This window comes from Siniperca chuatsi, linkage group LG18 (assembly GCF_020085105.1).
Source record: "Siniperca chuatsi isolate FFG_IHB_CAS linkage group LG18, ASM2008510v1, whole genome shotgun sequence".
Lineage (NCBI taxonomy): Eukaryota > Metazoa > Chordata > Actinopteri > Centrarchiformes > Sinipercidae > Siniperca > Siniperca chuatsi.
This window is the reverse complement of record NC_058059.1, coordinates 131,553-144,041: the sequence shown is the minus strand read 5'-3', so window position 1 is coordinate 144,041 and position 12,489 is coordinate 131,553. Positions and strand designations below refer to the sequence as shown.

The window sequence follows — 12,489 nt, the reverse complement described above, 5'->3', positions numbered from 1 at the left end:
AAGTCAGTGTCTCTCTCTCTCTCTCTCTCTCTGTCATATAAAGTCAGTAAAGTCTCTGTCTCTCTCTCTCTCTCTCTCTCTGTCATATAAAGTCAGTGTCTCTCTCTCTCTCTCTCTCTCTGTCATATAAAGTCAGTGTGTCTCTCTCTCTCTCTCTCTCTCTCTCTCTCTGTCATATAAAGTCAGTGTCTCTCTCTCTCTCTCTCTCTGTCATATAAAGTCAGTGTCTCTCTCTCTCTCTCTCTCTCTCTCTCTCTGTCATATAAAGTCAGTGTCTCTCTCTCTCTCTCTCTCTCTCTCTGTCATATAAAGTCAGTGTCTCTCTCTCTCTCTCTCTCTGTCATATAAAGTCAGTGTCTCTCTCTCTCTCTCTCTCTCTCTCTGTCATATAAAGTCAGTGTCTCTCTCTCTCTCTCTCTGTCATATAAAGTCTCTCTCTCTCTCTCTCTCTGTCATATAAAGTCAGTGTCTCTCTCTCTCTCTCTCTCTCTCTCTGTCATATAAAGTCAGTGTCTCTCTCTCTCTCTCTCTCTCTCTCTGTCATATAAAGTCAGTGTCTCTCTCTCTCTCTCTCTGTCTCTCTAAAGTCTGTGTATAAAGTGTCTCTCTCTCTCTCTCTCTCTGTCATATATAAAGTGTCTCTCTCTCTCTCTCTCTCTCTCTCATATAAAGTCAGTGTCTCTAGTCAGTCATATCTCTCTCTCTCTCTCTCTCTCTCTGTCATAGTCAGTGTCTCTCTCTCTCTCTCTCTCTCTCTCTCTCAAGTAAAGTCAGTCTCTCTCTCTCTCTCTCTCTCTCTGTCATATAAAGTCAGTGTCTCTCTCTCTCTCTCTCATATAAAGTCAGTGTCTCTCTCTCTCTCTCTCTCTATCTCTCAGTGTCTCTCTCTCTCTCTGTCATATAAAGTCAGTGTCTCTCTCTCTCTCTCTCTGTCATATAAAGTCAGTGTCTCTCTCTCTCTCTCTCTCTCTCTCATATAAAGTCAGTCTCTCTCTCTCTCTCTCTCTCTCTCTGTCATATAAAGTCAGTGTCTCTCTCTCTCTCTCTCTCTCTCTCTCTCTCTCTCTCTCTCTCTGTCATATAAAGTCAGTGTCTCTCTCTCTCTCTCTGTCATATCTATAAAGTCAGTGTCTCTCTCTCTCTCTGTCATATAAAGTCAGTGTCTCTCTCTCTCTCTCTCTCTCATATAAAGTCTCTCTCTCTCTCTCTCTGTCATATAAAGTCAGTGTCTCTCTCTCTCTCTCTCTCTGTCATATAAAGTCAGTGTCTCTCTCTCTCTCTCTCTCTCTGTCATATAAAGTCAGTGTCTCTCTCTCTCTCTCTCTCTCTCTCTGTCATATAAAGTCAGTGTCTCTCTCTCTCTCTCTCTCTCTCTCTCTCTCTCTCTCTCTGTCATATAAAGTCTGTGTCTCTCTCTCTCTCTCTCTGTCATATAAAGTCAGTGTCTCTCTCTCTCTCTCTCTCTCTCTGTCATATAAAGTCAGTGTCTCTCTCTCTCTCTCTCTCTCTCTCTCTCTCTCATATAAAGTCAGTCTCTCTCTCTCTCTCTCTCTCTCTCTCTCTGTCATATAAAGTCAGTGTCTCTCTCTCTCTCTGTCATATAAAGTCAGTGTCTCTCTCTCTCTCTCTCTCTCTCTCTCATATAAAGTCAGTGTCTCTCTCTCTCTCTCTCTCTGTCATATAAAGTCAGTGTCTCTCTCTCTCTCTCTCTCTGTCATATAAAGTCAGTGTCTCTCTCTCTCTCTCTCTCTGTCATATAAAGTCAGTGTCTCTCTCTCTCTCTCTCTCTCTCTCTGTCATATAAAGTCAGTGTCTCTCTCTCTCTCTCTCTCTCTCTCTGTCATAAAGTCAGTGTCTCTCTCTCTCTGTCATATAAAGTCAGTCTCTCTCTCTCTCTCTCTCTGTCATAAAGTCAAAGTCATATCTCTCTCTCTGTCATATCTCTCTCATATAAAGTCAGTCAGTCTCTCTCTCTCTCTCTCTCTAAAGTCATATAAAGTCAGTCTCTCTCTCTCTCTCTCTCTCTCTCTGTCATATAAAGTCAGTCTCTCTCTCTCTCTCTCTCTCTCTGTCATATAAAGTCAGTGTCTCTCTCTCTCTCTCTCTGTCATATAAAGTCAGTCTCTCTCTCTCTCTGTCATATAAAGTCAGTGTCTCTCTCTCTCTCTCTCTGTCATATAAAGTCAGTCTCTCTCTCTCTCTGTCATATAAAGTCAGTGTCTCTCTCTCTCTCTCTCTCTGTCATATAAAGTCAGTGTCTCTCTCTCTCTCTCTCTGTCATATAAAGTCAGTGTCTCTCTCTCTGTCATATAAAGTCAGTGTCTCTCTCTCTCTCTCTCTCTCTCTCTCTCTGTATATAAAGTCAGTCTCTCTCTCTCTCTCTCTCTCTCTCTCTCTGTCATATAAAGTCAGTGTCTCTCTCTCTCTCTCTCTCTCTCTCTCTGTCATATAAAGTCAGTGTCTCTCTCTCTCTCTCTCTCTCTCTGTCATATAAAGTCAGTGTCTCTCTCTCTCTCTCTCTCTGTCATATAAAGTCAGTGTCTCTCTCTCACTTATTCTTCTTCTGAATAATATGGGGAGCTTAAAGGTGGTAAATAGGTAGCACACAAATAATGATGAAGTCCTCTGCTGATATTGTCGACTCGACTCACAAAACCTCCGACATACATGTAAGTTAGCATAATATGTTGTGTATAATAGTGTTATTCAAGCTTTAATACTGCGGGGTTATGTATCAACATTTATTTGCACTGTTTGTGAACTTCCTTCGTCTTCCGTTCGGTTTATCTCTGTGCTGTTTTTAGCTCAGAGAAAGAGTTCATCAAGCTAGCAGCACAACACATGACAGCTTCCAAATCTGTAAAGTTTCCCCAAGTATTTCAGTATTGCACCTTTGGCGATCCCGCGGGAGGAGCAACTGGGGTCCCGCTGCAGCTCGGGGGAAACCGGCTACATCCCGGCCTCATACATCAAAACAATACAGTTAAATTCAATTCAATTTTATTTATATAGAACCAATTCATAACAGAAGTTATCTCATTGCACTTTTCCTATAGAGCAGGTCTAGACCGAACTCTTTATAATATTAATTACAGAGACCCAACAAATCCCACCATGAGCGAGCACTTGGCCACAGCGGCAAGGAAAAACTTCCTTTAAGAGGCAGAAACCTTGGACAGAACCAGACTCAGGGGCGGCCATCTGCCGCTGCCGTGTTAGAGAGAGGGAGATAGATGTTTTGGGGGAGGGTGGGAGAGGGAGGCACAATGCAAATACCCCGTAGAATTTATTTATTTATTTTTTTAAATAGAATAGTAATTGTAGTGTTAATATTAATACATTAGTGATAATAAGAATGACAGCTATAGGAAAAATAATGTCAGCATCAGTAACAGAGCCAATAACAACAACTGTAGCAGCAGTTGTCGAGCAGGAACACGGGGCAGCAGGTGGCCCACAACCACAGATCCAGACTCTGCAGGAACACGGGGGCAGCAGGTGGCCCACAACCACAGATCCAGACTCTGCAGGAACACGGGGGCAGCAGGTGGCCCACAACCACAGATCCAGACTCTGCAGGAACACGGGGCAGCAGGTGGCCCACAACCACAGATCCAGACTCTGCAGGAACACGGGGCAGCAGGTGGCCCACAACCACAGATCCAGACTCTGCAGGAACACGGGTGCAGCAGGTGGCCCACAACCACAGATCCAGACTCTGCAGGAACACGGGGGCAGCAGGTGGCCCGCAACCACAGATCCAGACTCTGCAGCTCCGGAGGCAGAAATACCTGCTGAAAGCGTCAGAAGGAGAGAGGAGAGAAACGAGAAAGCACAGAACTACGGGAGAGAGAGGATGTCGAGTTAGTAACATGCAGTAATGGAGGAGCTTGATAACTGAAGGCTCTGGCTCCCGGTCCACTAAACACCACTGGATGGGTTTTTGTCTCTTTTTAGCTACCAAGCTAATGTCAGTCTGCTTGTCATAGAAACAAAACCCATGACAGCGTTTTTCTCTCTCACTGCACAAGCGCTTCACTCCAGCACTTCTCTTATAAAATAATATTATAATAGTAATATTATTACGATATTTCAGTGATAATGATATTCTTGACGATATGACAAAATGCTGAAAAATATTTTTGGTTTAGCGATCACAATAGCTGTTGAGCTCTCCTCGTACTCAACTGTGTGCTTCTGCTTCGGGTGGTGAAATCAATTTGTTGTCACAGTCTTGCTGCACTTCTTACATATTACCGTGGTTTGTTGTACATCTGATCTTTTGTAACCAAACCACCTCCACATTACTGAAGTCGCTCCCATTTTTGGGACCGTGGAGCCGGTAGCAATGTTACTTTCGCTTTCAGCTACGCTTGTTGTTGCTGTACGTAATGTTATGACGTCATTACATCAACAAGTTGGAATATTGCAATTATCACAATATGATTTTTTTCTTGAAGTTGATTGAAATTCCCCGTTCCTTTTCTGGACTGTTAATCTTGATTGTTGTTGTACGTTATATTAAATATCATCTACGTCATTATGAAAGACACCACATATTAAAAAGTATAAGCCAAGAGTGTCATTCATCAATGTTGCTGCCAACAGTCTGTCATATAAAGTCAGTGTCTAGCTTCATTGGCAGGAACAAAAACATGTTGTCAAAGCAGTTTACAAGATTTACATATTACATATTAAATACACAGGTGTCACATATTCAGGTTATTTGATATAGCAATTCTTTGATTGCTATACAATACAGTACACTACAATTCTATACAACTGAATACAATTACTGAATACTATACAAATCCCTAATGTTTGGGATGCAACAGTGATTGTGAATCCCTCTGCTGTGGCAGGCAGTTACACATTTAGCTGCCAGAGGAGCTGCTGTCCCTTCAAACTGTTTCTTTCCTGGGGTTAACTTTAGGAAGTTTGTTATTTTGTGGAGGAGGAGGTGCAGTGCAGTGACCACATACACAGTAGGGCTGTCACTTTTTCCAAAAATCAAGTTTGAGCTAATTTGAAATGACACGCAATTTGTCCCCCCCCCCCCTGCAAAAAATGATGTATTTGTACCGCATAGTACTGCATTTTCATTCAGGTGAGTCCGTTTGTTGTCGTTGTAGAGTAAGACAGCTACTTTGTACAAAGTCGCCAAACAGCCTTATCTTTGTTAGTTACCATCTACGGTGTAGAACCCAAAATACTTCCACACACAACATAACATTACTATCACAGTTTAGTAATGAATAGGTTCAGCCCACGTTCGAACGACTGTTTGAGTTTAGAACAAAAAGCGACAGCCCTGCTGGGCAGCCATGTCCGTCTGTATCTTCCTGTTTCTACTGCCAGTCGGTGGTCACTGAGCCTGTATTTGGTCAGGATCAGTCTCTGTTTCATTCCACTCTGGTTCTTTCTATTATTTCCCTCCAGTCTCTCTTCTTTTTCCCATCTCCTCTACGTTCATGAAGTAAAGTACGTTTCGCCTCCAGTCAGCAGCCAACATTGACGAAGAGAGACTAATTACAGTACATTAAACTCCCCTGCGGCTTTCTGCTGCAGACAGATGGAGAAGCGAGAGTGAAGATAAATCCACTTCTGATCCTCCCGCCGGTAAACGGCTCCGGATCAGAGCAGAATCCGGTGTGACTCCAGGTGTTTATTCCTCCAGAAGCTCCCCGGCCTCCCCACACAACAGCCTGCAACGCCCTGCGATACGTGCAAAGTTTTCGCTCTAGTTGATTATTTTCAACTTGTGCGAATGCCGCAAATTTCACAATTCGCATCTATTTGGGTCTTTGCATGAAAAATTCTCTTCGCTCTCTGTGTGAACACACCATGACAGTGTGACGGCCGGAGCTGCTGAACGGGCCAACTGGTCTGGAAGTTCTTTTATATAAAGGTTGAATAATGTAGGACTTAAACAGCATGCTTGCATCACCCGCGTCCTTGAGTAAAATACTCATGGGGTTGATAGGGTCGTATATCTTACCACCTATTCCACTTTGAAGGATTTTTAAGAAAAGTCCTTCATGCCAAATGGAATCAAAGGCTTTTTTATATCGATGAAACAAGCAAATATTTTGCCTCCCTTTTTTTGGTGGACATGTTTGTTAAAGGTGTATATATGATCGGAGGTTCGATAATTTGGAAGAAAGCCAATTTGACATTTACTACGTATGAGACGGTGTCGTCCCTCATTCGTCCAGGACCGGTCCATCGTAGAAAAGGTTTCAGTCGTAGTCGTCTGGACGCTGTTTTCAGAATCAAGACGTTTCGGCTCCCATCCGGAAGACATTCTCAATTGACTCAATAGCCTCCTTCCTGAGGGCGGGGCTTATGTAACACAGAGTATCTTAAATTTCTGAGTTCCCGGCCCATTTTTCACAATTGAGAATGACTTCCGGATGGGAGCCGAAACGTCTTGATTCTGAAAACAGCGTCCAGACGACTACGACTGAAACCTTTCCTACGCTTTACTACGTATGGTTGTTTTTTTCTTGAATTAAGGCTTGTATCCTGGAATTTAGGGTACTTCAGAATATTTTTCCAAGGTTGCTGCTGACACAGATCCCCCTGTAGTTATTAGGGTCTGATTTATTTCCATTGTTATAGATTGGGGGGATCAGCCCCTGGTTCCAGACATCAGGAAAGCAGCCAGCAGTCAGCACCATGTGGAACAGTCGCAGTTTGTAACTCAGCTGTACTGTTCTGCAGCATGAGTTTTCAGTTTGTCTCTTAACTCTTTTGTTTTAATTTTACTTTGATTTAGGTTATCTCTCCCTGTCATATAAAGCCAGTGTCTCTCTCTTCAGCCCAGAATAGACCAGTGGTATTTTCCACCAATCACGCGCTGCTCTGAGCCTCAGACTGAGCTCCTTGTTGTTGTTCAGAGTGAGATAATTGTGTGTGATAGAGGATCTTTGGTTTGACCCAGAGGACTCAGGAAACCTGTCAGAGCGAGCTGTCTGCCCTCTCTGCTCATCTTTACTGACTCTTTTCTTTCTTTAATCTAGTTTTTTATTCATTTCTGTCTTCTTTTATTGTCATTTATTTCCTGTTGTGTTCTTGTTTTCCCCTCCTCTCATCTCCTCTGTTTTGTTGTTTTTCTCTGTCCTGATTTTGTTGATTTTGTTTTGTCTTTCTTCTTGTTTTATTTCTTTCATTCATTTTTCTAATTGTTTTACTCTCCTGTTTTCTTATTTTTACCTTCCTTTCCATATATTTTTATTTTAGTTTTTTCTTTTCTTTTGCATTTTAGTTTTTTAGTTAGTTTTATCTTTTCTGCGTTTTTATTTCCATGTGTCTCTGTGTTTTGTTTTTCACTTGTAGTTTTATTGTTCTTTATTGTCCCGTCCTTCCTCTCCAAAGACACACTCACTTCCCATTTCCTGTTTCCTGTTTTCTGTCGAGCAGAAAACATACATGGACAGTCTGAGTATTGTTAGTTTCCATCATGTCGCTGTTTGAACGCTGTCGTTTCATCGTGGTGAGTGAAGGACGAAACAGTGATTGATTCTGAAAAACTGGACGAGAGACAGAGAGAAACAGTCAGACACAGAGAGACAGAGAGAGAGAGACAGAGAGACAGACAGAGACACAAAGAGACAGACAGACAGAGACACAGAGAGACAGACAGAGAGACAGAGAGACACAGAGAGACAGACAGAGAGAGACACAGAGAGACAGACAGAGAGAGACAGACAGAGACACAAAGAGACAGACAGAGAGAGACAGACAGAGAGACACATATTAAAGTATTACTGTTTTTGTGTATCTGTTTTTATTTTAATTTTATTAGTTTTTACTGGTTCTTGTATTGTCCAGATATTTGATCAGTTTGTAACTGGAAGCTTTGGCAGAATTAGTTTTAAAAACGTTCATGCCTATAAAGCCCCATTTAATTGAGAGAAAGAGAGAGACAGACAGTGTTTGTGGTTATAAATTTGTTTTTTCTATTTATGTTTTTATTTTACTCATTTTATTTCACCATTAACCTCATTATTATTACCATTATTAGTAATGTATTAATATAATGAATATTTGTATTGTTGTTTGATTGCGGTCTAATGTCGTATGTAATAACGTACGCTGTGGCAGACAGCGGTGCACTGTGATGTAACTCTGTACCACTTTTATTTTCTCCACTCATGTAAAACAGGAAGTGCTGAAGCAACTGCAGGGCACCATAGAAGAAGAGTCTGGAGAAGCGTCGGGCTCTCAGCTGGAGCTCATCGAAAGACTGAAAGGTGAATAAAACAAACGTGCGCACACACACAAATACAAACAACATATATATATATATATATATATATATATATATATATATATACACCCACACACTGTGTAATCTGACGTCCGTGTCTCTCCTCCTCCAGAGATGAGCCTGGACTCTGCAGGTTTTAAGCCCAGGTTGAGGCCTCCTCTGCCCCCCTCGTCCTCCTCCAGCTCGGCCTCTTCTGTTTCTGGAGCTCCTGGAGGAGCAGCTGGGGGCTCCGGACCTCCAGGCCCCCCGACGCCCGCTGCCTTCCCCAGGAGAGGGCTGCCCTCTGCGGGCAGAGACAGCCACGACCGGTGCCTGGAGGAGCTGGAGAAGGAGAGGTACTGCGGATATTACTGACAGTACTACTGAGAGTACTACTACAACTGTGCTACTACTACTCCTGTAAATATTACTGCTGAGAGTATGGATGAGAGTACTACTACAACTGTAGTACTAGTACCACTGCTAATACCGCTGACAATACTCCCACTGTAAGAAGTGCTACTGCTCATGGTGCCACTGAGAATACTACTACAACTGTACTATTACTGTAAATACTTCTACCATTCTTAGTACAACTGCAAATTCTATTTCTAGTTGTAGTACTAGTACACATACAATATTTGAAGGAGCTGTAGAAAGCTCATATTACTTCTGCTGGTACTATTAATGCTACTATTCCTAAATACACTGGTACTGTTACTTCTACTGCTACTACAAATATTGTTAGTACTATAATACAACATATATGACAAGAAATGCTACAGCTACAACAAATACAATTTCTGTTAGTTCAACTGGTACTAGTAGTAGTAATAATGATAATAATAATAATAATAACAATAATAATAATAATACTAATAAAACTTTATTTATAAAGCACTTATCAAAACAAAGTACAAAGTGCTTCACAACAAGAGAAATAAAACACCACAGTGAATGACAAAATATAAAGAAATAAAATAGACAAAAGCAATAAAATAAACAATAAAATAAGCAGCCAGTTCAGGTAAAATCAGGATCTGCTTTCTGATAAAAATGTGTTTTGAGACGAGACTTAAACGAAGACTCTGACTCAGACAGCCTGATGTCTTCGGGCAGGTTGATCCAGAGCCTCGGGGCCCTGATGGCCAAAGCTCTGTCCCCCTTAGTTTCCATCCTGGACTCAGGAACAGACAGGAGACCCCTGCCCGAAGATCTCAGACTACGTGAAGGTTCATAAGGGATTACAAGGTCTAAGATATAGTCTGGAGCCATGAAGAGCCTTAAAAGTAATCAACAAGATCTTAAAATCAGTCCTGAAACCAACAGGGAGCCGATGTAAAGAGGCTGAACCAGGTGTGATGTGGTCGCACCTCTGGGTCCTGGTTTACAGCCGAGCAGCTGAGTCCTGTACAGTCTGCAGTCTGTCAGAGTTTTTAGATTAAGACGAGTGAACGGGCTGTTACAGTAATCGAGGCGTGAGGAGATAAAAGCATGAACAACAGTTTCTGCATCACTAAGATTTAAAATAGGTCGGATTTTTGCAAAGTTTCTGAGGTGATAGAAACATGATTGGACGAGCTCAGTGATAAGTTGCTCAAAACATAAATTGCTATCAAACAGGACACCGAGGTTTCCTGCAACAGGCTTGATGTGTTGTGACAGGTCACCAGTAGATGGCAGTATTTGTTTAGTGATGTGTTGGGGCCCAATAACAAGGATTTCAGTTTTATTTGAGTTGAGCTGAAGAAAATTTATCGACATCCAGTGTTTTATGTCAGACAGGAAGTCCTGCAGAGAACTCAGCGTACTGAGGTCAGTGGGCTCGACAGGGAGGTACAACTGAGTGTCATCTGCATAGCAACGAAATTGAATACCATGTCTGCGGATTACATCACCCAAAGGAAGCATGTATGAGGAGAACAGCATTGGTCCCAGAACTGACCCTTGAGGCACACCGTACTTGATATGGGAAAAGGATGACATGAAGTTATTAATGCTGACACAGAGTTTCCTATTGGACAGATAAGATGAGAACCAGTCTAGTGCAGAGCCAGATTCGCCCCCCCAGTGCCTCAGTCTGTCTGAGAGAAGATGATGATGATCAGTAGAGTCAAAGGCAGCACTGAAGTCCAGCAGCAGAATTGAACACATGCCTGCGTCTGCGTTCATTTAAAGGTCATTAGTGACTTTGAGAAGGGCTGTCTCAGTGCTGTGGTGCTGACGAAAGCCAAACTGGAACCTTTGAGAATCTTTGAGATTGGGCGATAGTTATCCAGGAGGGTGGGATCAAGCCCAGGTTTTTTTAGGACTGGCTGGATACAAGCAGTTTTAAAGTAATCAGGGACGCAGCCAGTAGACAGCGAGCTGTTCAGAATAATTTGTAAAAGGGCGCAATACAATCCATAACTTCCAATAAAAACCTAGTTGGGACTTTGTCCAGAGGGCTGGAGGACACTCTCATAAGAGACATGATGTCTGCGAGTTCAGGCAGAGTGACAGCAGAAAAATTGCTCAAAGAATCCCTGAGCGGGTGATCCACATCTAAAAAGGCAGGGTGATATAAGAAGATACAAGAAATAAGTGCAGAGAAATGAAATGTTCTTGCATCCTTCACCATCCTATTATAAAGGAGTAATAACTCTAAGTTACTCCTAATAGTATTGCTGAGAGAGCTACTATTGACAGTACTACTACTACTTTAAATACTTCTACTGCTTGTAGTACTAGTACACATACAATACATGAAGGAGCCAGAGCAAGAGAGGTACTATTGATTGTGCTGATACTGCTAATACTATAATTCCTGATAACATTGATACTAGTACTGCTACTACTACTGTTACAGTACTGGTACTACTGCAGATTGTACTACAATTACCCTCTGCTGCTGTAAGTAGTAATACTAACAGAAGTACTAGAATATTTTGTTATTGTTTTTATGTAATTTTTGTAACCATGTTTGTAGCTTTTGTAAGATTTAAAATATTCCCTCTCGCTCACTGTCCTGCTCTGTGATTGGCTGCTGCTCCCTGACAGGTCTCTCCTATTGGCTGAGCTGGAGAAGGAGGAGAAGGAGAAGGACTGGTACTACGCTCAGCTGCAGAATCTCACCAAGAGGATCGACAGTCTACCGCTTACTGAAAATGTAAATCATGGTTTCATGGTTCCTGAAGTACTTTTACTAAAAGTTAAAGTTTTATTTAAACAATCTCCTCAAAGTTACTGAACACACAAACTGTCTTTTCTGTCTCTAAATACTATAATACCTGTGAGCCTCAGTTGCTGTTGCTATGGTGAAAGTGAACTGATGTAAACAGCTGGATGTTTGATCCAGTCAAAGGTACAAAAGTCAAAGGAGTCTTTTGGCTTTTTATCAAAGAAGCAGGTATTTTCTAACACAGTCGTTCATCTTCTGTTCTCATGATTCAACCGGGAGAGTTAAATTGTAGTTTTTGTGTTTGTAGTTCACTCTGCAGACGGACATGAGTCGTCGTCAGCTGGAGTTTGAAGCTCGTCAGATCCGTTCAGCGATGGAGGAACAGTTGGGCTCCTGTCAGGAGATGGAGAGGAGAGCTCAGGTATGAACTCACCTGGAGGCTGTTTCACCTGTCTGAATGTCTCAGTCTGTCTCCATCACACGCACTTTCACTTCAATGAGCATTCGCACGTCAGCAGGTGGCAGTCGGGTGCGTCCCACGTCACACAGTAAACCCACTCTCCTAACTCCACTTCAAAGTGATATTCAGTGCTCAGTGTATCCCACAATGCACCACGGTTTGCTGCTCCACACCAGTCCAGGTGTCCATATTCCGATAATAAAAAGACTAAATTTGTTTGTGACGCTCAGAAACGTTTATTCACCGCTTGACAGCCGACAAACCGACTGTGACCACTACACCGACATCAGCTCTGATGTCATGGACTCTACTTTAAACAGTGCAAACATTTACATTCAGACAGATAAAATGGAGGACAGTAAATATAGTGACACGTGTGGTAAACAGGAAATGATGTCAGACACAATCTTCTAACTGAACGTTAATCGCGGTAAATGCACGGCACTTGTATAGCTCTTCACACTACATATCGCATTCACCCCGTTCACACACTGATGGCGGGTGCCAACTGCTCGTCAGTCCAAAGAAACTACTCATTCACACACTCGCACACCGAAGGGGTTCAGTGTGTTGCCCAAGGACACTTTGACATGTGGGCTGGGGGAAGCCGGGATCGAA

At 42.4% G+C, this 12,489-nt stretch overlaps 1 protein-coding gene across 2 annotated transcripts in view; it reads left to right on the top strand.

Moving 5' to 3' along the window:
- Nucleotides 1-12,489, top strand: part of apc (APC regulator of WNT signaling pathway) — a 46,496-nt gene that overhangs the window by 22,023 nt on the left and 11,984 nt on the right. The window contains exons 3-6 of one of the 2 annotated variants that reach the window (XM_044175031.1): nucleotides 8,168-8,255; nucleotides 8,385-8,607; nucleotides 11,291-11,399; nucleotides 11,719-11,832. In XM_044175031.1, the coding sequence (XP_044030966.1) occupies nucleotides 8,168-8,255; nucleotides 8,385-8,607; nucleotides 11,291-11,399; nucleotides 11,719-11,832 (534 nt within the window). Of the gene's footprint in view, nucleotides 1-8,167; nucleotides 8,256-8,384; nucleotides 8,608-11,290; nucleotides 11,400-11,621; nucleotides 11,640-11,718; nucleotides 11,833-12,489 lie in introns of those variants that run through there. The other variant, XM_044175032.1, reaches the window with a different exon arrangement.